This window comes from Trachypithecus francoisi, unplaced genomic scaffold (assembly GCF_009764315.1).
Source record: "Trachypithecus francoisi isolate TF-2019V2 unplaced genomic scaffold, Tfra_2.0 Lachesis_group8, whole genome shotgun sequence".
NCBI classification, from domain to species: domain Eukaryota; kingdom Metazoa; phylum Chordata; class Mammalia; order Primates; family Cercopithecidae; genus Trachypithecus; species Trachypithecus francoisi.
The window spans coordinates 76,297,628-76,323,917 of NW_022681473.1; the positions used below are offsets into that span (position 1 = coordinate 76,297,628).

Below are 26,290 nucleotides of genomic sequence, written 5' to 3' on the forward strand. Positions count from 1 at the left end.
ATTTGTCTCCTTATAAGCTGTTCCACAGCTAACTGATATTCTGTTCTTTTTTTTCAGTAGTTTTTCTCTCTGTAGTTCATTATGGATTTTTTTTTTTTTTACTATGTCTTCAAGTTCACCAACCTTTCTTCTGACACTAATCCCATCCAATGTATTCTTTTCATCTCAGGCATTGTGGTTTTAATGTCTGGAAGTTCTTTGTTTTTAATATCTCCAGTGTTGCCAGTTAACATATTTAATATTTTATTTTTGCTTCTTGAACATATTAACTACTAATATGATAACTGTTTTAGTGTTCTTGTCTACTAATTCTATTATTTGTGTCATTTCTTGGTCTGTTTAAATTGAATGATTTTCTCTTTCCTTGTTATGGATCATACTTTCTTGCTTCCTTGCATGCCTGGTAATCTTTTTGGGGATGTCATACATTATGAATTTTACCTTGTTTGGTTCTTGATACTTTTGTATTCCTGTAAATATTACTGAACTTGCTTTCGGGATGCAGTTAAGTTACTTTAAAACAGGTTGGCTAAAATGAAGTTTTAGGTCTTCCTTCTAGCTTTATTGGGAAGAAATGAAGCAGTGTTTGGTCTAAGGTTAACTTTCCCCCCTATTGAGCCAAGACCATTCTTTGTACTCTTCCCCAACGCCCCATGAATTATGAGGTTTTCTACTTTGGCTGTTGGGAAAAGGTGTTTTCCTGGATCTCTGTGATCTATGGACACTGTTTCCTTTGATTCTTCTGGATAGTTCTTTTCTCTGGCCATGGGTAGCTTTCTCACATGCATGTACAAATCAATCCTCAACTGAATACTTTAGGGGACCCTCTGAAGATCTCTGGAACTTTTTCTCTCTCTCTTTCTCTCTCTGTGGGTTTGTGGTTTTCTCCCATCCCTGCATTGCAGCCTGAAAATTTTCTCCAGGCAGTAAGCTGGGGCAATTGTAGGATTTACCTCATGTGCTTCCCATCTCTCAGCGATTCCTTTGTTGCCTGATGCCTTATTCTGATTTTCTTGTTATATATTTTATTTTTACATGTTAAAACTTTGGATGATATAGTTATTATTATTGCTTTCAATAGACAATTTTGTTTTATTTTTATCTATTAATTTAACCTCCCTAGAGCTGTTCATTCTTTTTTCCACTTTCATATTCTATCTGGGATCATTTTCCTTCAATCCAAAAACATCCTCTGGTTTTTTCTTATATTTTATTTGCCTGATAAAGTTTTAAAACTTTGTTCTTGACTTTGAAAAATATTTTTCCTGAGTATAAAGTACAAGTTTGGCAGTTTTTTCTTTCAGCACTTTAAAGTTATCATTACATACAGTCTTGCACTTTGATGTTTTAATTATGATGTCAGTGGCATTTCTTGTGATTGTCTTTTTTTCTCTAGCAGCTTTAAAGGTTTTTTTTTTTTTAAGTATTTGGTTTAATAAGTTTGACTTTTATGTACCTACATGTCACTTCCATTGTATTTATCCTATTTGGGACTTGCTAAGCTTCTTGGAAAATTATCATACATTTTTCCCAAATGATTACTTCTTTCTTATTCTGTCTTTCTTCTCTTCCTGGAACTTCATATATTTCACATTTCTTACTGTGTGAGGTTCTTTTTACCTTTTTCCTTTTTGAGGTTCAATTTGGATAATTTCATTAAGTTCATTTGTCTTGACATATGTTGTTTTCTGTCTACTGTTAAAATCCTCAAGTAAGTTCTTTACTTTTTAGTCAACTTATGAATTAACTAAATTTTATTTAAGTTTGCCTTTATTAAGCTTTTAAGTTTGCTTTCCTAGAATTCTGGGTTGCTTCTTTTTAAAAAAATCCTCATCAAGATACATACAATAAGCTGTACCCATTTAGAGTGCACACTTTGATGAATTTTTACAGCTGTAGGCTCCTGTGAAATCACTACCACATTCAAGATACAGAATATATCCATTACCCCAAAATATTTCCCATGCCCCCTTGGCAGTTCATTTCTCGTTCTGATCCTGGCCCCAGCCAATCACTGATTTGCTGGACTCACTATAAATTCGTTTGCATTTTCTAGAATTTATATAAATGAAACCACACAGTATGTATTCTTTCTGTCTTGTTTCTATCAGCCAGCATGATGATTCTGAGGTTCATCCATGTTATTACCTATGTCAGTAGTTCATTTCTTTTTATTACCTATGTCAGTAGTTCATCCAAAGTGTTACTTTGTATGGATATACTATTACTTGTTTATCCATTTTCCATTTGATAGACACATGGGCTGTTTTACATTTTTGGCTGCTGTGAATAAGGCTGCTATGAATATTTGCATTTAACACTTTGTGTGAACACATATTTTTTATTTCTATAGGTTGAATGCTTAGAACTAGAATGGCTGGTCATATGGTAGGTGTATGTTTAACTTTATAAGAAACTGCCAGTTTTTTGAACTACTTTACATTCACACCTTGAGTATAAGCTCCAATTGTTCCACATCTTCACTAACATTTGGTATTATCAGTCTTTTTAATTGTAGCCATCCTAATGTAGTGCTGTCTCTTTGTGGTTTTAATATGTGTTTTCCTAATGACTAACCATGTTGAAAACCTTTCCATCTCCTTACTGGCCATTTACATATCTGCTTTTATAAAATGTATGTTCAAATATTTTGTCCATTAAAGAAATTGAATTATTATTATTGAGCTTTGGGAGATTTTAAAAATACATTTTGTATATCAGTTGTCAGGTATTTGTAGTGGGAATATTTTCTACGATTCTGTGACTTTTCATTTTTTAATGATGCCTTTAAAGAGCAAAAGTTTTGAATTTTGATAAAATCCAACTTTATCATTCATGCTTTGTGTCTTAAATATTTGCTTAACCTCAAGATCACAAAATTTTTCTCTTATGTTTTATTCTAGAACTTTTATATCTTTTAGATTTAGGTCTATGACCTATCTTAATTTTTGTATATTGTGTGAAGTGAATTGGCTGACCGACTTACCATACATTGCCTAAAATCACTTATTTTACAATTTTTCAAAATATATTTATTTATCAGTAGTCTCCATTTTAAGTCAAGAGGCATTCTTTTGTTTATAGAATATACATTTGGTTTTGCCTATGTAAAGTGGTATAATCTTATGGTAAAACGGGGCAAGTATCTGCACGCTTAGAATTTTGGGGAGCCAAAGAGCCTTTTTTCCTATTTTTACTTTTATCATTATTTCTTTAAGTTTACTGGGATACACTTGTTAACATTTACAGTCATTATTACTACTTTAACAACAAGCAGGCTCAGAAATATTAAGATTTTATTCAGTTATAAACACAAACCTATTTATGTTAATACTAGACTTGAGCTCAGATTTCCAAATGCCGAATTCCTCACTTTAGTTTAAGTGAAACGGAAAAAAGGTGCAAAGTGTTTCTAAAAGGTGTAGGTCAGATGAGTATAGTTTAAATATTAACTTTCTCTTCTATTCATAAATAGATAGTTATATGCATGGGTATCATTATCATATTTATTATTCATTGAGACAACATCTATTAAACATGAGAAAGCCCTACTGTATGACTTTCATTCTGCAAAGAGTCCAGGTAGAATAACCGTAGTGTGTTAACTCCTACTTGAAATGGTCTATTTTCAAATAGTCTGACTTGATGAGTTTTCTATATTTTTTCTTTGGGAGATCATTCCACAGCTTAATTTCAAGGTAATCTCACTTATCACCTTAGCTAATTTACTTTTTTTCATTTGTGTTGTAAGAAAATGAATGCATCTTTGCAGTTTCATCTGTCAAAAGCTTCTAAATGGCTGTCACTCAATCACATTAATCATTCCGTAGCCAGTCTTTCTGTGGTTATCCTTTTAGTTATTTGGTAGCTTTCCCCTCTCTCTCTGAGAAATTTCTCTGATTAGTTGCTATCTGACATATGGATTACTTATAACATATAATGAAATTCAAACTTCTTTTTAATATAATACAGAAGAATATATTGGTGATTAGGTCATTTTCTTATTCAAGGCCTTCAGGAACTATCCACACCTTCCAAATAAAAGTCAAGCTTCTTTGTTTAGCATTCAGGCTAATCATCCCAGTTAGAAGTCGATACAGTTTGAATATTTGTCCCCGCCAAATCTCATGTCGAATTGTAATCCCCATGTTGCATGTAGGTGGGGCCTGGCAGCGAGCATTTGGATCATGGGGGTGGATCCCTCACAACTTGGTACTATCTTCATGAAAGTGAATGAGTTCTTGTGAGATCTGGCTGTTTAAGTGTGTGGCACCTTCCTCCACCCACTCTCTCTCTTGCTCCTACTTTCACCATGTGATGAGCCTACTCTTGCTTTGCCTTCCACTATGAGTAAAAGCTCCCTGAGGCATCCCCAGAAGCTGGACAGATGCCAGCACCATGCTTGTACAGCTGCAGAACCATGAGCCAATTAAACCTCTTTTTAAAATAAATTACCCAGTCTCAGGTATTTCTTTACAGCAATGCAAGAATGGCCTAATAGATATATAAATTTCCTCCCCTTGAATTCCCATTACATTGTCTTCATGTCTCAAACATGACATTAAACATATGCTATGGTTTGGATATTTGTCCCTTCCAAACCTCATGTTGAAATTTGATCCGCAATGTTGGAGATGAGGCTTAATGGCAGGTGTTTTGGTCATGGGAGCGAAACCCATGAATAGATATATGACCTCCCTAGGTAGGGAGTGCTCACTCTATTAATTCCTCAGAGCTGGCTGTTAAACAGAGGCTGGCATCTCCCTTACCTGTCTTTTGTTTCCTTTATCACCAAGTGATCTCTGCACAGTTGGCTCCCCTTTGCCTTGGCCTTTTGCCATGAGTGGAAGCAGCCTGAGGCCCTCACCAGATGCAGATACCTAGTCTTGAACCTTCCAGCCATTCTTAATTGTGAACCAAATAAATATGTTGTCTTTATAAATTACTCAGTCTCTCAGGTAGTCCTTTGCAGTGCACAAACACATAATTTATGTGGATTCAAGTCTAAGTAAAACTTAAAGAGAATACTTTAAATTGAAATAGTTCAGTTTTAACTACCAGTCCTGTATCATTCAGGTTCAATCAGAGAAGCAGGACCTGTAAGAATGATAGAAAATATAAAATTTATTATGAGCACTAGCCCTTACATAGCTGTAGGAAGTCATCTCTGTCTGGTGTTGGCCTCTGTGTCTGGTGTAGGGCCTAAAGCCAGCAAGGCTAGTAGGAAGAAAAGATGGTCATGAAATGGGGAAGAATAAGGAAAGACTGGAACTGGTGAGAACAATCTGGAACCCACAAGTGAAACCGCCTTTGCAAAAATTATGACAGTGAGAAAAATCTGACATAGTAAAATTATGGCAGTAAAAGAAATCTGTCCTAATTAACTACATCTTGCTTCTAACCTCCAAGCTGCCCTTGTTCGTTCCTGGGCATAGGCTGAGCTAACTAATGTGGGAGGAATTTATAGTTTAACTTTGAAACAAAGATGGTAACAGTCCCTCCCTGAAACAAACTTCCTCCTTCATGGGGACCAGATTGGCCTTTATAAAACCAACAAATTAGCCACAAGCTCAGAAACCATGGCCTAGGAGTCATGCAGCCAGAGGCCACAAGATTGCTAACCTCCCCAATTGCCCCTATAGATAACATTACTATTGTAAAACCTAAGATTGATGTTTGAGCCGATTTTTCTGACCCAACATTCTGATGGATTAGCTGGCACATCCCAGACTGAAAAACCGGCTCATCTGGTCTTGTGGCCTCCACCAGGAACTGAATCAGCATAAAAGGACAGCTTCAACTTCCTATGTTTTCATCCCTGACTCAAACTATCAGCATTTCCCATTCCCTAGCACCTTTCCCACCAAACTAAAAAACCCTAGCCTCTGAATTTTCAAGGAGGCTGATCTGAGTAATAATAAGACTCTAGTCTTCCATTTAGCCAGCTCTACCTGTATTAAACTCTTTCTCTATTGCAACTCCCCCATCTTGATAAATTGGTTTCATTCCAGTAGGCAAGAAGAACCCATTGGGCAGTTACACACAGGCAAACTAGATCCTGTGAGGACAAATTGCAGCCTACATCTGTATTCCCTTGCATCCAACCTCAGTAATGTGAGGGACTTACAGGATTAGGCAGTGCCTTTGGCAACACTGCTGCACATGTACCTGGTGTAAGATTGAGAGAAGCAGAATGAGGAGATCTGGCAGGAGTTGCAGAGCTGCAGGCCAGGCTGCTGGCCCATGTCTACATGGTGAGCCAGCAGATCAGTGCCCAGCCCCACGATGACCTTTAGGACTTCAGATCAAATGGCTGCTGCTTTACTTCTGCCTTCCAAATCTCACGCACATTCTCTTTTGACTAACCCTAACCTAGAATCATACAGGAAAGGGAATTCTGGAAAATGTAGTTCTATCTTAGCTAAGTCGACACTCTATGAAGCTACTGCAAGTCTGTTTCTGCATAAATCCTTGAGTAAGCAAGGGACAGAAGATATACATCTGCTATATTTTCAATCTGTCTCAGTTCATGAGTGCATATCATAGTGTTAGCATGGCACAATGTTGAGTACATCCAATTAATTCTATTTGGTTGAATTTTTAGAATAAGACTGCTTTCCTAAACTCTAGCCAACTGTTTCATTACATCTCTCCTGAAGAAAGTGATCTGCACCAGTGTGAGGGGAGAAAGATTGTTTGCACTGGGTCTATAAACTGAGAGATGGCATATGTGGGTCTCTGATATGGTCCCCTCCTAAGAAGGGATTTCTAGAGTAGTTTTCTCACATCCAATTTTCAATTTACACTTTGACTTTGAAACCCAAGCCTGATTTTAAAACCTCCTGCAATAAATATTTGTTAAAATGGTGAAAAATGAATTGTGAACTTCTTATCTGTAGGGATTTTCTGGTAAGTGTCTGTATTCCTTTTAGCAACTAGCAAAGTGCTTGGCACAAATTAAGTACTCCATATAGATGTGGGTTAAATTATTTATTGCAAATTTCTATTCTGGTGTTGTAAAATGAGTATTATGCTTTCTTTTTCAGTAGTTTTCCAAGTTGCCTTTAACATAAGCCCCTTAATATTGTGTGTGCCTTGGGGCTTGGGTAAAAATGACTGCCCATTCAGTGTGGGTTTTGCAAGGCAAGTTGGAGCTTGCAGAAAAGTAACTGTACATTGAAATACTTGGGAAAATTTTGGCCCTGTTTGTTTCCTTCAGTGTTTGCATAAATTCCTACACTCTACCTGTACCTCTCTCTCTTCCTCTCTTTGATAAATTATCTTAAATATTATAAAGTAATTCATGCTCTTGTTAAACAGTAAATAAAGGAGAAAAGTGAATATAAAAGTTCTTGAAATGCCTCCTCCACCATACACAATTTTGCGTGATTCAAAATTCCACTGTTGATATTTTTGGTATGTATCTTTCCTCAAATATTCCATATGTTTACAAAAATATATACGAATATGTATGCATACTTATATACTTACATTTGAAGGAAACAGGATTACATTACATAAAAATGCTATGCTGCTACTGGTTTTTACTTACGATATTTTGAAACTTTTTCAACATCAGCACATAAACGTGCAGTTTTAAGTAAACTCTTGAAATGTATTCCAATGTATGTAGTCACAATTTAACCAGTTCCCTATGATGGTCATCTTAGGCTGATTCTAAGAATTAACATTATAAACAATGTTGCATATACATATATCTTTGTATTTATCATGCCAATATAGCCAAGGAGTAAATTTGTAGCAGTGGAAGTACATGGTTTGCCTGAGTTTTGTTAGCAACTGAAAAGTATGTATTTTCAGGATATATAATATTTATAGCTCACTAAAAGTTTCTAGTCAACACAGGGTTACGCGTATCTACACCGCCTCTTTTGTCAAGAGACCTTTGACAAAAGGAAAATAAGACCTTGGAAGAAAAGTCTTTGTCCTTATTCCTCTTAGAGCTTCCTTTAGCCATCTGCAATTCACTGATAATTAGCATCCACCACCATCTCCTGGAACTGAAGAAAGCTTTTCTAGAGATTAAAAGTATCACTATATTTAATTCAAAATCTAATGCATTGTAAAACAATTATTTTTATAATTCCATTATCTTAATATGGAACAATAATGCTGATATTGCCACTAAAAATTAGCTGGCATTATCTATTAAAATTGATCACATGCATTTCTCATGAGCCATGAATCTACCCCTATATACACATCAGAAATGAGTACATGTATCTGTCAAAAGTGTTCCGTGAGAATGTTTGCAGCAGCATTATTCCCAGTAGCCTCAAAGGGAAACAACACAAATGCCCTTCAACAGTGGAATGCATAAATTGTGCCATACTCATAAAAAGGAATAATACACAACAGTGTAAATGAAGAAATTATTACCATAGAAACTACGGATGAACCTCATGAACATAATGTGAATTTGAATAGTGCCAGACACAAAAGAATACATAATATATGATTCCAAAGAATCAACAGGAAAAATGAATCTGCAGTATGTGTTGGCTAATGACTGGAGGGGTAAAGAGGTGCTGATCTGTGCAATGTGCTAGCATTCTATGTTTTGACTTGGATGGGTTTTGCATAGGTATCTTCAGCTTGTGATAATTATCAGCAGAGGGGAGAGTATGCACACAATTCTTCAGGATGAGATTGGTGACATGTAGAGAAAAGGGGGAAATGGCTGTAGTTAAAAAAAAGTCAATTTCCTCCTCCCCACTTCTCCAGCTCTCCATTTCCTAGGAAGAGAGCCCAGGGAAAAGCAAACCAAGAAACAAATTAGAGCTCAAACTCTCAAACAGATCTGGAGACTCAAATATCCATCTCTCTGGGTAAAAGGCATTCCTAGATTTGTCCAAGGTACAAAAACTACCACTCTAACCACGTTTCTTCGCTGCCTGGGGTCAGATAAGTAAAAACCAATTATTTATTTATTTTTAAGTTACTTCCAACCTCGCTACCTCGAGCTTCCGAATCACCTAGGCAACCTGGAAGCTGCCCATCTAAGGGGGTGAGGTCGAATCCCAGCCTTGACGCCTTAGCAACCGAGCTAGTCTTTCTCGCGTCCCAGCAACGCGCCCCGCCCTTTCCTGTCGGGCCTATTCTCCCTGGTGCCCCTCGCTTCCTCGAGGCTGCAGCTCACCCCTCACTGGGTCTCTCCCTGGTCCGGAGGGCGCGGGTCTGCACACTCTCACTCAGTGCCGGACAGCGGTTCCTGCGGCTCCTGTGGTGGGGGCTGCCCGAGAGCCAGGGCAGTGGGGAGGGACGGCGAGAAAGAATGTTTAAGTTTATTTAAGAAAGAGGAAAAAAGAGTCAACAGATTCAGGATTTTCGTCATTCTTATTTTTAAGGCACATCCAAAGCTCCGTGGAGAAGGGACTGGAGGGTGGGAAAATCATTTTTGTATACACTCCATATAAGAGAGAAGAGACCCATCGAAGATTCAGTACGGAGTCACCTGGAAATTGGAGATGTTGGATACGATCGCCCGTGCCCTGCAGGACCTGGGCAGGCAGGTGCTGCCCACTCTGCCCTCGCTGAGCCAGGAGGGTAAGCGTGTTGGGTAGTGGGGGGGTGGCCCTGGAGACTGAACCTTCACCTGCTTGTAGGGGAAGCGGGGAGACACACTTCCCTATTCCCTGGCTCAGGCCTGGCCTGCAAGTGGCTAAGTTGCCTTGACAACCAGCTGGTAATCACATCAGACCCACACTGGACGCCCAGAGACCCTTTTCTGGTTTTGATTAAACCAGGTGATGCACAGACAGCGCAAAGTAAGTGATCAATAAAGGGACTAGCACAAAGTAAGTGCTCAATAAAGGTTAGGTAAAAACAAGCATTCCCACCCCACCCACTGGGATGGATCACAACCCTTTTGCCTAACTAGAGAAAAGAGGTGCAGGGACCCTAAATGGCTCCTTTTGAGAGTTCCTGCAAAGACGGTTGCTTTTGTTGCCTTTGACATCATGTGGTTGTATTAAGAAAATGAGATGATCATAAAAAGATACAGGGTAAGTACTTTGGAAGGGGACCTGGCACCTTCTCAGAGAAAACTCATTAGGCTTGGTTAGTAGCAAGACAAGATCTGTTTTTAGCATCGTTTGTAGAAGAGTCACCCCAAAGTGAGGCTGAGATCTGTCTGCAAACCATAGGAGCACTTTGGAAGAAAGGTGCTGCAGGAATGCAAACTCTTATTATTATCAAACCACTATAACATAGAGATGTTGCTTAGGCTTTAACCAAATGACCACAGGAAACAAATACGAACAGATACTTCTTTCTCTTCCCCTGCATCACTCCTATCTTTTCCTCTGAAAATCATCATGAAAGAAGCATTGAAGATAATGGTTTAATGAATTTAAAAACATTTGCTATATTTGTAAATTTATATATAGTCATTCAAGTAATTTTGAAACCTTGCTATATGCTGAGCACTAGTTAACTTATGGTGAACAAAAATCTTGGAATTTACTGTTTAGTGGGGAAGATACACATTAATCAAATAATCACACATATCAATGTAAATTTACCATTTGGGTAAATGCTACCAGGGAGGAGGTAAATGGTACAGTAAGAAATTTTTTAAAAGATGATTTTTTAGAGCAGTTGCAGGTTCACAGTAAATTAAGAAGGAGGGACAATGTATTAGTTATTCTTACACTGCTATGAAGATACTATCCCAGACTGGGTCATTATAAAGGAAAGAGGTTTAATTGACTCACAGCTCTGCATGGCTGGGAGCCCTCGGGAAACTTAAAATCATGGCAGAAGGGGAAGTAGCCATGTCTTACATGACGGCAGGAGAGAGACAGAGAGAAGCCCAGGGGACTAGGGGAAACCGCCATTTATAATACTCTCAGATCTTGTGAGAAATCCCTCACCATCATGAAAACAGCATGAGGAAAACTGCTCTCGGGATCCAATCACCTCCCACCAGGCCTCTCCCTCAACACCTAGGGATTACAATTCAAGATGAGATTTCGGTGGGGACACAAAGCCTAACCATATCAGACAGAGATGTCCCACATGTTCTCTAACCTCACACTTGGATAGACTCTCCTATTGTCAACATCCCCCACCAGAGTGGTACTCGAGTTACAATTGAACTTTCATTGACACATCAAAATCACCCAAGGTTCATAGTTTACATTAGAGTTCTTTCTTGGTGTTGTACATTCTATGAGTTTGGACAAATGTAAAATGACATGTATTTGTCATTGCAGTCATATAGAATATTTTCACTCCCCTTTATTCTGCCTATTCACCCCTACCCCCAATCCCAAACTCTGGAAACCACTGATCTTTCCACTGTCTTCATAGTTTTGCCAGTTCCAGAATGTAATATAATCGGAATCATACAGTGTAAGCCTTTTCAGATTGGCTTCCTTCACTTAGCAATATGCATTTATGTTCCTCCGTGTCTTTTTGTGGCTTGATAGCTCATTTCTTTTTAGTTCTGAATAATATTCCATTATCTAGATGTACCACAGGTTTTTTTTTTTTTTTTTTTTAAATCTATTCACCCACTGAAAAATGTCTTGGTTGCTTCCAAGTTTTGGCAATGATGAATAAAGCTGCTTTAAAGATCTGTGTGCAGGTTTTAAAAAATTGGATGTAAGTTTTCAATTCACTTGGGTAAATACACAGGGACATAACTGCTAGATTGTATGGTAAGAGGATGTTTAGTTTTGTGAGAAACTGCCAGACTGTCTTCCAAAGGGGCTATACCATGTTGCATTCCCAAGAGCAATGAGTGAGAATTCTTGTCGCTCCATGTTATTGTCAGCATTCGTTGTTGTATTTTAGATTTTGGTCATTCTAATAGATGTGTGCATTGGTATCTCATTGTTTTAATTTGCATTATCCTGATGATATATAATGGAGAGCACCTTTTAATATGCTTGTAATTTTTTGATGATATATATAATAAAGGGCTTTGGCTCATTTTTAAATTGAGTTTTTCTTCTCTTAGTGTTAAGTTTTAAGAGTTATTTGTATATTTTGCATGACAGTGTCTTTTGCAAATATTTTTTTCCAGTCTGTGGCTTGTCTTCTTTCTCTTGACATTGTTTTTCACAGAGCAGAAGTTTTCAATTTTAATGAAGTCCATCTTATTACTTCTTGCTTGGATTATGCCTTTGGTGTTTCATCTAAAGTCTTTTCTATGCCCAAGATCATCTAAGTTTTGTCCTATGTTATCTTCTAGGAGTTCTACGGTTTTGCACTTCATATTTAGGTCTATGATTCATTTTAAGTTAATTTTTGTGAAAGATGTGTCTGTGTCTAGGTTCATTTATTTTTTTATTTTTTGCATGTGGATGTCCAGTTGTTCTAGCAATGTTTGTTTAAAAGACAATCTGCTCCATTGTATTGCTTTTGCTTCTTTGTCATAGATAAGTTGACTGTATTTATATGGGTCTATTCCTGGGCTCTCTTTTGTGTCCTATTAATCTATTTGTCTAGTGTTTTGTCAATAACACACTGTCTTGATGACTCGGCTTTATTGTAAATCTTGAAGTTGGGTAGTGACAGTCCTCTGACTTGTCCCATGTGTTATGTAGATGCATATTATTTAGTTCCCATGTATTTTGGGATTTTCCACTTATCTTTCTCTTATTCATTTCTACTTTAATCCCATTGTAATCTGAGAGCAGGCATTGTATGATTTATATCCTATTTGTTAAGGTGTGTTTTATGGCCCAAAACACGGTCTGTCTTGGTCAATGTTCCACGTGAGCTTGAGAAGAATGTGCATTCTACTGCTGTTGGATGAATTAGTCTGTAGATATCAACTATATCCATTTTACAGATGGTGCTGTTGAGTTCAACTATGCCTTTACTGATTTTCTGCCTGCTGGATCTGTTCATTTCTGATAGGTCAGTACTGAAGTCTTCAAGTATGATAATGGATTCATTTATCTCTTCTTGCAATTCTATTAGTTTTTGCCTCATGAATTTGACAACTATTTTTAGGTGTACACATATTAAAAATTCTTATGTCTTCTTGAAGAATTGACCCCCCTATTATTATGTAATGCTCTTTATTTCTGACAACTCTCCTTGATTTGAAGTCTGTTCTAAAATTAATATAGCCACTCCTGCTTTCTTTTGATTAGCATTACCACTCTATATTTCCTCCATCCATCTACTTTTAACCTATATGTTTTTTTATTTAGATTGGGTTTCTTTTAGACAACATATAGTTGGGTTTTGTTTTTTGGTCCACTCCAAAAATCTCTTTTAATTGGTACATTTAGCCTATGTTCAAAGTGATTACTGATATAGCTAGATTAATATCTACCATATTTGTTTTTGTTTTCTACTTTTTGCCCTGGTTTTTTGTATCTATCTTTATTTTCAACTGAGCGTTTTATGACTCCATTTTCTCCTTTTTTAGTATATCAGTTATATTTTTTTAAAAAATTGCCTTAGATTACAATATATATTTACAATCAATTCAAGTCCACTTCCAAATAACACTGTACCACTTCACAGGTAGTGTGATTGTTTTATAATAACAAAACCTTAATTCCTTCCTCCCATCCCTTGTATCATTGCCGTCATTCATTTCATTTCACTTATATATAAACATAAATACATATGATATATGCATAAGCATACATAATTGAATAATTATTGCTATTATTGGACAAACTGCTATCTATTAGGTCAGCTAAGAATAATAAACACAGGTGCAGTGGCTTATGCTTGTAATCCCAGCACTTTAGGAGACCAAGGTGGTAGAATCACTGGAGTCCAGGAGTCCAGGAGTTCAGGATTAGCCTGGGCAATATAGTGAGACCTTGTCTACAAAAAATTAAAACAACAAAAAAAATAAGATGGACGTGGTGGCACACGACTGTAGTCCCAGCTACTCAGGAGGTTGAGGTAGGAGGATTGCTTGAGAGCCTAGCAGGTGGAGGTTGCAGTGAGCCAAGATTGCACCATTGCACTCCAGGCTGGGCAACAGAGTGAGACCCTGTCTCAAAGAAAAAATAAGTTTTTATTTTACCTTTACTTATTCCTTCTTTGATGGTCTTCCTTTTCTTTTCTTTTTTTCTTTTTAAATGTAGATCCAAGTTTCTGACCTACATCATTTTCCTTTTTTCTAAGGAACATCTTTCAACATTTCTTGAAAAGCAGGTCTACTAGCAATTAATTCCATTAATTTTTGTTTGTCTGAAAAACAATTTCTCCTTTGCTTTTGAAAAATAATTTTACAGGAAATTTAGGTTGGTGTTTTCTTTTTATCAACACTTGAAATGTCTTACTGTACTCTCATTTTGCTTGGTTTCTGAGAAGTAGTTCAATATAATTCTTATCTTTGTATCTCTATAGATGAGGTGTTCCTTCCCCTCTCTCTGCCCAGCTTCTTTCAGGGTTTGTTTTTAGCTCTGATTTTCTGTACTTTGAAAATGATATTCCTAGGTGTCTTTTTTGGGCATTTATCCAGCTTGGTGTTATTTGAGCTTCCTGGATCTGTGGTTTCACGTCTGACATTAGAGGGAAATTCTCAGTAATTGTTTCAAATATTTCCTCTATTATTTCTCCCTCTTCTGGTATTCCCATTATGAGTACACACCTTCTGTAGTTGCCTCACAATCCTTGGATACTCTGGGGTTTTTTTTCCAGTCTTTGTTCGCTTTCCTTTTGAAGTTTCCTTGTCACATTTTCAAGCTCAGAGATTCTTTACTAAGTCATATCCAGTCCACTAGTAAGCCTTTCAAAGGCATTTTTCACTGCTGTTACAGTGTTTTTAGTTGCTAGCATTTATTTTTGGTTCTTTCTTAGGATTTCAATCTCTCTGCTTATGTTGCCCATCTGTTCTTGCATGCCATATACTATATCCACTAGAGCCCTTAGCATATTAACCATAGTTGTTTTAAATTGCCAGTGTGATCGTTCCAACATCCCTGCCATGTCTGGCTCTGATGGTTGCTCTGTCTCTTCATATTGTGTGTTTTGCCTTTTAGTATGCCTTATAATTTTTTCTTGATAGCTGGATGTGATGTACTGGGTAAAAGTAACTTCTATAAATAGGCCTTTAGTGATATAGGGGTAGAGTGTGTGGGGGCGGGAAAGCAGTCTATAGTCCTATGATCAGGTCTCAGTCTTTTAGTGAGCCCGTGCCTCTGGACTGTGAACTTTACAAATGTTTCTCAGATTTTTCCTTTCTCCTTAGGTGGGACAGAATGGCTAAAGTGGACTGGAGTTGGTCATTTCCCTTCTCCCAGGTCAGTTAGGCTCGGATAATATCCCAGCAGGTTAGGCTCCGGTGAACTAGTTTCTTCTGAGGGCTGGTCATTAAGAACAACAGAGTGCTCTGGCATATTTAAAAACGGTATTTTTTCTTCCCCTCACCAGAAGCACAAGGAGATTTTTCTCTCATATTTACCTGGATATTTAGCTGTGGGAATCTGGTTGAGTTCTGGGAAGTAAACCTTCCCCTATGTGGGAACCCTCCCTCCATGACTGGGTCCCCCTGGAGGTTTTTTTTTTTTTTTTTTTTTTTTTTGAGACGGAGTCTCGCTCTGTCGCCCAGGCTGGAGTGCAGTGGCCGGATCTCAGCTCACTGCAAGCTCCGCCTCCCGGGTTCACGCCATTCTCCTGCCTCAGCCTCCCGAGTAGCTGGGACTACAGGCGCCCGCCACCTCGCCCGGCTAGTTTTTTTGTATTTTTTAGTAGAGACGGGGTTTCACTGTGTTAGTCAGGATGGTCTCGATCTCCTGACCTCGTGATCCGCCCGTCTCGGCCTCCCAAAGTGCTGGGATTACAGGCTTGAGCCACCGCGCCCGGCCCCCTGGAGGTTTTAACTCTTGGTGTTGTCCACACTAAGCCTCCAGAAATTTGTCAATTACACTTTGGGTTTTCTTACTTAGCATTGGTTCTTGATGCTGTTTCTGCATGTGTGTCTGTTTCAGGAAGCCATTCCTCCTGGTATTTGCATTTCTGTCTTTCCAGTTTTTAGGGGCAGCAGTCTGCCCTGTGTCCTCCCTCATCTTACGGATCCAAGAAGAGTTGTTGATTTTTCAGTCCGGTCAACTTTTTAGTTTTTAGGATGGAGTGATGACTTCCTTACATACAGCACCAAGAAATGGAAGTCAAATGAGAACTTTTAATAGAGAGTAAGGATGGAGGTGTGTGCCAAGAATGACTAAAGAAGGGATAATTTGAGCTGAGTTGTGAAGAACGAGTTGGAATTAAGTAGATGAAATGGATCAGAGAGGTAGAGAGTGGAAGTGAGGTGAAAATGATTTTGGCAAAGGGAATGACGGGGCAAAAACTTAACGGTGAGAGTATGATGTAATGGAGCAACTGAAAGACAGTGGATTGGCTGCTCTGTAGATTTGGGGAGGGAGTGTATTCTAAAGTAGGCTAGAGAGAAAGGAATGGGTCAAGTAATGCAGGGCCATGTAAGTCATATTAAGGATGTTGACCTTTATGTTAAGCCTGATGGGAAGCCATTAAGTGTTCTGAGCTGGAGGTCAAGGAGAAGTTGAATGATGCGATCAGTTTATATTTGGAAAAGATCACTCCGGTTGCCAGGTGAGGAATGAATAGTAGGGTCAAGAATACCTGTAGCAATAGTCTTGGTGAGAACAAATGGTAGCTTGGTCTAAAACTGGTAACAGTAGAAATAGAGAGGAATGCAATGAATGAAGGGCAACTTGGAGGTAAAATCTACAGATTATGGTGATGGACTGGATGTTAGGGGTGAGGGATAAGAGAAGTCTAAAGGATGACTTCTGAGTTCCTGGCTTATATAAATTAATAGATAGTGATGCCATTCACTGAGACTGATATCCCGGATAAAAGACAAGATTTAAGGGAAGAAAGATTGTGGTTTTGGGCAAGTTGAAGGGCCTTTGTGTGTTATCTAAGTAGGCAGTTGGATAAAGGTCCAGAATCTCAAAGAGGGGGTGGCAAGGAGTCTGGGTCTGTAAATAAACATTTGGGAATCATCCTGAGTTTGGCTGTGACTGCTGAAGTAGAGAGTATAGAGTGAAAAGAGAAGCAGCCTAGGAATATACCTTGAAAAACCCTACCATTTAATGGTTGGGTTGAGGAGCAGAAGCCTGCAAGGGAGACTGAAGAAATGGCCAGACAGTTAGGAGAAAATCCAAATGAGAGTAGTAGTATAAAAGCCAAAAGGAGAAGTGCTTAAAAGGCGGAGGGAGTGATCAATAGTGTCAGACATGGCTGAGGGCTCAGAATTAAATATGTTTATTGAATGTATTGACAAAGAGACCATTGGTGACTTCAGCAAGGGCTTTACTGGTAGAATAACAGAAGTCAAAGTCAAACTACTGTTTATTAACTTTCCCAAATGATCTATTGCAACAAGGATGAAGATAAACTTAAAACTCAGCAAAACACAGAGATTAACTTTCATCAGTGTATATATTCATCATTGCATACTCCTGCTGCTTCTGTATCTTTTAGCAAAGTTTAATATTATGTAATTATAGTGCTTAGAAGGCCCTGTCATCATTTTACAGATGTGAACTGGGTAAAACTTGAGTCCATGGAGGCAGGAAGGCTGTGGGCATTCCATGCAGCACACTGTTCTTTCCATTGCATTATGCTCTGGGAATATGTTTCTTTGTTCAAATCGTCCTTTACTATTCTGCTATACTATTCCATATATCAGTATTTTAATTTTAGAAGATAAGTTTTATAACATCAGGAAACATATCTTTTTTTTGACATTAATGTCTTATTCAAGCATATAGTATTGTATAATTTACAGAACAGACATGTAGTTCTTTTTTTTTTGTAATGATCATATACAAGATACAGTATTCCTGTTACTTGGCACTGTGTTTAAGCATATGGTTTTGAGTGCATGGAATGGTAAGAATTTGAAGCCAAATGAAGGTTGAACTGAATATAGAGTATATGTCTAGGGATTAGTTCTTTATAAGAGTGATTCTTGGCATTTCAGTGTTTGATTGAAATAAGTAAGAACCCTGGCCTCCCTTAAAATATGAAAGTAGTATATCCTTCAATTTGCTTTTTAGACTTGATATTTTTCATTTTGAGATTTAATGATATCCTCTCTGACTCTTTGGGATGTCAGAAAAAGTCAAATTTAGAAATTACAGTCTGTAAGCTTTCCAAGTCTATTCCAATTGGATTGCAGGGGCCTAAAGCTTCCTAAGGCAAATGATATGCATAGTTTCCTTTCTCTTCAGTGAGAAATAGCAAATTTTAGTTTAGACTAATTAGTTCTGCTCTTATATAATGTTGTCTATTATGCTTTATGGAATAAAACAATACAGTGGGCTTGAATATATCATCCAAATGAAGAAAGACAAAATCCTCAAATTTTCAATTAAACTCAGCTAAGTCTTTTCACTGGGGTTTGGTTGCAAACTATACACTTTCTTCTGGCTCTAATGAAATCATTTCATCTTCAGAGTAGTTGTTTTCCTAACATATGAGCTTTTAGAGGTGAAAGACTTTTAGAGTCATACATTTAACAATTTTGACTTAATAACTTTGAAAGTTCTCCATGTACATCTGGATACTGAGATTTTTGCATTCGTGAATTAATGAAATGTTTGGTCATGATGAAAATTTTAATTCAGTATACAGTTAGGACTGGTTATTAGTCTTAGCAGCCTGTAGTAGAATTCTATGGGCTGTGGGGGTGGGGAGGAGTGGGGAACAAGGTAGGGTGGGCAGAGTAGGGGAAATGCCTGATTATAGAACGTGATTAATGAGGGGCAGAATCTTGGCCCTTGTGCTCATTGTAGCCTGCAGCCCTAATTTTATTAATGGGTGAGTTTCCATCACCAAATTTGTTCCCAGATATTCATAAAAGTCATTGCTACTTCTCATCCATTAAACCTGCCCCTTCCCTGGCCTATTAATAAAAATATTTATAACTCTGATATACCAGAATTAAAATATTGCACTCTCCGTGCTTTAGTTAGTGGTTTACATTGTTAGAAAAAAATATAAACCAAATAAACCAATAAAACAAGCAGTTTCCAAAGTAGAAAAAGGATTGGGCTTTTGTCACCAACTGCATCTATGTCCCCAAATGACAAGTTGGTTAATGTCACTGTTCTTGATTTTTTATTTTGAGATTTAAAACTTAACACTCTTGAGTTGCAAAGAGTTCTTAATTGGAAAGTATCTTTGATAAACACATGATTAGGTTTGGAAGGGTGATGTTAATACAGATATAATTTTCTAGGCTTTGAAATATTAGTCATACCTACAGTATAGGTTCATATCATACATTAACACTTTAGTTATTGGCAACTACCTATTTTTCTACCACAGTTTTTTGAAACACAACTCAGAGCAAGAAGATAAACTTTGAAGGCTTCCCTCCAATCAGTCAAAATTGATAGTGCAAAATGTATGCATTAATTCAAAGTAAAGCTCCTTGTCCTACTCAAAAGTGTGTTTTTAAAAATTATTTTAGGCCGGGCATGGTGGCTCATGCCTGTAATGCCAGCACTTTGGGAGGCCGAGGAGGGTGGATCACCTGAGGTCAAGAGTTGCAGACCAGCCTGGCCGACATGGCGAAACCCCATCTCTACTAAAAATACAATTAGCAAGGCATGGTGGCTGGTGCCTGTAATCCCAGCTACTCAGGAGGCTGAGCCAGGAGACTCGTTTGAACCCGGGAGGCGGAGGTTGCAGTGAGCCGAGATCGCGCCACTGCACTCCACCCTGGGCATCAGTGATACCCTGTCTCAAAAAAAAAAAAATTATTTTAGACATATTATTAGTATTTGTTATTTCCAGAACACAGTAGATAGATATGAGGCAATGAATTACGACTGGTCCAGGAGCCCACAGAGTACTAGTAGCACAAGTGACAGCTGGTAGTTTAGCACTGAAAAATGAAAATAAAAAGCAGATTTGAGGATTTAGCAAAAATAGAAGTGTAGGAAAAATTAATGTACACAAAACAGCCTTTCATGCCTTAGTGGCCTTTTGCCTTATTCCTGTGTTATGGAATGGTGTGAGAATGAACGTTCTTATTAATCAGATGGCACAGAGTAGACACCCGATAAACGGTTGCTGAATGGGTCTTTAAGAAAACGCTGGGTTATACTTGATTAACTCTCTTTATAGAATAAAGAAAAGGGTGTGACAGAGTTCCCTTTGCTGTAGAAAGATTTTCTTTAAAAATTTATTATTATTATTATTTTAAATCACATCTTCCAAACTTAAGGGAGTAAGCCTTAGCTACTAAGAAAATTAACTTTTGGGAATAGCATTGTTTTTTCTTAATTCTAAATTAATCAGGAATTAGTGTCATTTGCTTCCACATTTCATATTTACATTTTTATTTATTAGCACTAAGGTATTACCACATGGGTGGTCATATAAATTAAATAATTTCTCGTTACTTTTGAATTTCAGAAGTCTCTATTATCTGGGGGAATGTATCAGAATTTGTGGGACGGCAGTTAACCCTGCACAAGGTAAGATTTATTAATTTATTAATAAATTAAATTTATTTATTAATTTTAATGTAGGCATCTAAAGGATCTTTCCTCCATTGTCTTGTATAATGTTGCTGGGAGCAGGGCAATAGACTTTAGAGCCATCCCGTTTAACTTCCAGTCCTGTGATTTTATGATGCTCATGCTTCGGACTTGTGGGTAATAGATGTAACAAACATGAATTTTATTTTTAGGTAATGAATTTGTAAGTTCTGCTCCTCTAGTGTTACAGAGTGTAGTGCTGATCAGCCTGGGTGTGTGTAAGGAAACTAGATGAGTTCTGTTTGTCTGTGATCTGATAGTTCCTGGCATAGCTGTAGAAGGATATAAAACTTCTTGTCTTGCCTCCTTGCAGGGAATGGATTTTAATTGAAATAGAAGACTTGCCAAAATGAGAAACTTTGCCCAGGGCTGGACCATTCCCTCCTGTTAAGTCTTGGCTTTAGATGCCATAAAACTGCATGGAGATTTGGGGATGAACTTGGGGGAAGCTGGGAAGTTGTGGAACTTTTATACCCCATTCAGAGGTCCTACTGTGAGAGCCCTTGGGCAGAATTCATACCTCAAATTTATTTTGTTTGGCTTGAGAATTTGAATTTGTTATCAGCACTTAAACTTGGGAGAAATTATATAATGTTTTGGATTTTTTCCCTCCCTTTCATTGAAAAATCAGCAGATCTAACAATACTAGTCTTCCATTACTACGTGGTGACACATTTGGAGCTCAAGATGTGCTCTTCCCTTTAGATGGGGTGTGCAGTCCATAGCCATCACATTCCCTGGCTGGCTACTTTCACTCTCTTGCTTTCTTTTTTGGCTCCTATTGGCATTTGAGTTTGTAGTCCTTGATATATGATATCTCCAGGGAAACAGAAACCCAGTATGAGAGCTAAAAACATTTGCTTCTACCCATCAGCCAGGATCACTACATTGCAGCATATGATTTGGATGCTGGGTTGTCTAAGTGGCAGACATAAAATCTAAAAGTAGGAACGAGAAAGCAGAGATTCTCATGCCCTCTTAAATTCCTCTAATGGCAGATGATTAAAATTTAAAATGTCACACAATTTAGGACGGAAGTAATCTTGGTTAAAGATTAAAAGATGCTATGACATTCACACAAATTTTCTTAGCCTTTTGACGATACAGAGATGAGCGATCTGATGTCTGTAAATCATCATGGACCAATATATTATATTTTATACTAAGCTTATTTGAAAACTTAGAATTATAAAATGCTATCACTCTGAAGAGTCCTAGAGATCACTGAATTTTTAAGGCCTAAGCTTACTTCTCTTCATGTTTTTTGGATAATAATATTAAGGATTATTTTTTCTTCACTCCTTCAATGAATTCTGTTTTTTTTTTTTTTTTCTTTCAGGGGGTTCAGATTCCAGGATTTGGAACTTTCACTTTCATGAGACAAAAACTTGAGGTGGGCAACAACAAGTTTATTTTAATCCAGAGGCCCGTGTTTATTATGGCGGAGAAGCTAGTGCAGATCCATGGACTCAAACAAAACAAAGCATATACTCCTGGTAAATAATTCTGATACATAGGATTTTCCCAGAAGGTTACTGTCCTGGGGATAAAAAAAAAAAAAAAATGAAAGGGCAAAGCATAGCCAGTGCTGCTGTCTTACCTTCTGATTTGAGGAACTCACTTTTCATAAGGTGCTTTTGGCACAGGGAAGGGTCAAAGTGGAAAAATAATAGTCTTCCTGAAGGCTATTTTAAACCCCAGTAACCTAAGAGGTAGGAGTGAAAAAACCTGATGTAACATAACAGAAAATTTATGTAAAAGTCACACCACAGAGCTGTAAGCCCTTTATTTCAGATCCTAAGAGATTAAAAGTGGTTATAAAGAAGAGAAAGTTAATTAGGATCTCTGGTTGGGAGAACTACAGTCAGTATCAGCTGTCAAAAAGATACCTGTCTTTCTATCATACGTATAATCCAAATCATTAAAATTTGAAAGTTAGAAGTTGAATAATTCCATAAAGACTTAATGCATACCTTACATACCTTTCTCACACCCTAAAGCCAACCTACCTCCCTCCTTCCTTTCCTCCTTCCCTCCCTCCCTCCCTCCCTCCTTTTCTTCCTTCCTTCCTTCCTTCCTTAAATATTGATTGAGAGCCAACTATGTGTCAGACCTTGTTCCAGGTGCTTGAGACATAGTGGTAAACAAAATAGGCACAATCCCTGCCACAGACTGCTTCCATCCAGCTTTAGTGTGTGGGCTTCCTAACACCTCCCTTGGTTACTTAGCAGCCTTTGGGTGCATACTTTCTGATTCCTGGCTGTGTTCCTTTTGACCTTCCTGATTGTCCCCGCCCCCTGCATCAGACTCACACCTGGATAAATGGAGACAGTCTATCTCCGATGGCAACAGGCAAAAAGGCTGTAACTGTCCTCTAAGTTAATGTTCCTAAAAGTTAATTTTCAGAGTCACTTGAGTTAACTTCTACTTTCAAAAGAATGATATATTAGAAAAACAAATGCCAACAAACCATACTTAGAATTTCTTAGGTATATATTCAGTATAGTGGGCTTGATGAACTTTTCAGCTATTTTTACCCAGAGTTTTTTTTTTTTTTCTTTTTTTCCCCCTTTCATGGAAACAAAAAGAAATACCTAGAGTTTTATGTCAGAAGAAATATATCCTATTTCATCAAAAACCTATCTAAGACAATGAAAATAAAGCTAACATTTTTGCAAAAACATCTGTGCCTTAGAATTAAAGCTCATTTTCCATCTTGGATCTTGTACTGTAGTCCAAAAAAGTAGTTTAGATCTAAAATTGTATTTTTTACTGGGTGAGGCAATTTCAGAATTAGACATATATGACTGAATTAGTTCAAAAGAATAATTCTAGGCCGGGCATGGTGGCACATGCAATGGTGGCACATGCCTGTAATCCCAGAATTTTGGAGGCTAAGGCGGGAGAATCACTTGAGGCCAGAAGTTCAAGACCAGCCTTGGCAACATAGCAAGATCCTGCCTCTACAAAAAATTATTTCAAAGAATTTAGGCAGGCGTGATGGTTGACACCAGCAGTCTCAACTACTTGGGAGGCTGAGGCAAGAGGATCACTTTAGCCCAGGAGTTAGTTGGAGGCTGCAAAATAATAATAATAATAATAATAATAAGAGAAATAAGGAAAGAAATAAAAATTTAAAACCCCCAAAGAAAAATTTCTGTCTACGTTTAGCTTTGTGGTTATGATTCTTCATTATTAATTAACTAAGTAACTGTATTTGTTCTCACACTGTTATAAATAACTACCTAAGATTGGGTAATTTATGAAGAAAAGAGGCTTAATTGACTCACAGTTCTGCAGGCTTAACAGGAAGCATGGCCGAGAGGCCTCAGGAAAGTTACAATCACAGCAGAAAGCAAAGGGGAAGCAAGCACATCTTACTATGCCGGAGCAGGAGAGAGCGAGCGTGAAATGCGGAGGTGCCACACACTTTTAAACCATCAGATCTCATGAGAACTCACTCACTATCATGAGAACAGCAAGGGGGAAATTCACCCCCATGACCCAATCACCTCCCACCAGGCCCCTCCCCCAATTAGACATGAGATTTGGGCAGGGACACAAATTCAGACTGTATCAGTAACTAAGCAAACATTTTATAGGGGTTTTTAAATATGAGTAAGACATAGTTCTTTTGAATCTAGTATAGATAATTAATATACAAGAAATGGGCTGGGTGCAGTGGCTCACGCCTGTAATCCCAGCAATTTGGGAGGCCGAGTCAGGCAGATCACAAGGTCAAGAGATCAAAACCATCCTGGCCAACATGGTGAAACTCCATCACTACTAAAAATACAAAAAACAAGCTGGGTGTGGTGGCATGTGCCTGTAGTCGCAGCTACTCAGGAAGCTGAGGCAGGAGAATTGCTTGAACCAGGAGGCGGAGGTTGCAATGAGCTGAGATCACGCCACTGCCCTCCAGCCTGGTGACAGAATCTTAAAAAAAAGAAAAAAAAAGAAATGATGAAACATGATTAAGTGCTATAAAAGCCGAATTGATCAGAACTGGATCAAACGCTATGATGCCCAGAGGAGAGCATGCCTAACTCTGCTTTAGGAATATGACATGTAAAGACGTCAATCTGTTGGAAGATATTTCAGGAACAATATGAACAAGTTAAGAATATGGGAAAGAATGAAGCCTGTTAAGGAAGTAACAGGTACTTCTGTATGGCTGAGGCATATGATTGTGGAGGTCGGCAGAGGAAGATAAGATGAAAATGGTAGCTAGGGGCCAATTGTGAGGGGCCTTATATAGTGTGATAGGACTTTATAATTCATCCTGTAGGCACTGAGGAGCCACTGAAAGTTTTTGAGCAGGGAATTATCTGTACAGATAGGATTAGTTTAGAAAGATACTCTTTTCAGTTACAGTAGTTTGGTAAAATGCAGTAAAAGCCTGAATGAAGACAGTGATCATCAGGAGAGGAAATGAGGGTATCTACTCATGAGACATTTCAGATGTAGAACTGGTATGGCTTAAGTTGAGAGTGGCGGGTAGGAAGAGGAAGGAAGGCATTTAGTATGACTTAGATTTCTTGGTTGGAGAACAGATGGATGCTCATGCTATCAACTACCTTTATAGAGAATGAAGGGGAAAGGTGGATTTTGGTGGTGGATAAAATAGTGAATTTGCTTTTGCACATGCTGAATTTGAGATACACGTGGGGATATTTAGGTAGAGGTGATTCCAGAGCTTAGGAGAGGGGTGGAGACTAGAGATCAAGATTTGGATGTTTACCTAGGAGAGGATATACACTCAGCAGAAGAGATAAACAAGGACAAAATCCTATAAAACAAGTAAATCTCAGTATCTTATAAGAAGTAGAAGAGGCGGGAAGCAAGCAAAGAGGGCCAAGGAGGACGAAATTGGAGAACCAAGAGTGGTATCATGTATACAAGGAAAAGAAAGGGCATGGCTGGCAGAAGTTATAGGGAGGTCATGAGAAATAATATTTGCAAAGTATCCATTGACTTGGCAATCATGAGATGACAGTGTCCTGACTCAGACGAGTGGTCTGAAAGACAGATTGCAGAGAGGCAGCAGACAAATGGGAGGGGAAAATCCGGAGGCAGGCAAGACAGCCTTCTTTTTAAGAAATGTGTATTTTTTTAAAAATAGAGGGAGGTGGTTGGAATTGCTGTTAAATTGTGCAGGAGACGGCAGGCTGATGCAGTGAAGCTCATGTCTTGTTAATTTTCATCGTTCAGCAGTGGTGGACATTTGAAAGCATATTACTCATGCTTACTGAGTGAATCTTTAGAATATTCTTATCTTATCTATGTCCTATTTATCAGTGGAGCTTGTTTTTGTTTCTCTTTGGCTTTGTCATCTTGATTCTCTATGCTATTTATCCTTTTTCTGACTTGTGAACCTTATATTGCTCCTACATCTGTTCTAGTTGAATAGATCCTGTGCTTCCTTCAAGCTAGATATAATCGTATTCCTCTGAAATGTCATATATGGGCTCATTAGAGAGGAAAAGCTTTCTGTGAGTCATTCAGTCTGATACCCTTGTATAAGACCCTATTTCATTTAAATGATAACTTCTAGTGAAGATGGCTCTCTTTTCAAAATATTTAACACTTGTAGGTATCTGTAATCATGTAAAAATGGCATAACTGGAGGAGATAGGCAAATGTATCAGTTAATTCTTGTACTGCTATGAAGAAATACCTGAGACTGGGTAATTTATAAAGAAAAGAGGTTTAATTGGCCCATGGTTCCACAGGTTGTACAGAAGTATGGCTGGGGAGGCCTC

The 26,290-nt window shown here is 38.0% G+C and overlaps 1 protein-coding gene and 1 long non-coding RNA gene across 2 annotated transcripts in view; one reads left to right on the forward strand and one right to left on the reverse strand.

The window, feature by feature from the left end:
* LOC117081160 overlaps positions 1-26,290 on the reverse strand; it is a 96,560-nt gene that overhangs the window by 18,218 nt on the left and 52,052 nt on the right. The gene's annotated exons all lie outside the window — the stretch shown is intronic.
* CCDC81 (coiled-coil domain containing 81) overlaps positions 9,062-26,290 on the forward strand; it is a 53,698-nt gene continuing 36,469 nt past the window's right edge. Inside the window, exons 1-3 of the mRNA XM_033206858.1 lie at positions 9,062-9,567; positions 20,404-20,465; positions 21,868-22,024. Coding sequence (XP_033062749.1) covers positions 9,489-9,567; positions 20,404-20,465; positions 21,868-22,024 — 298 coding nt within the window. The 5' untranslated portion in view covers positions 9,062-9,488. The remainder of the gene's footprint in view (positions 9,568-20,403; positions 20,466-21,867; positions 22,025-26,290) is intronic.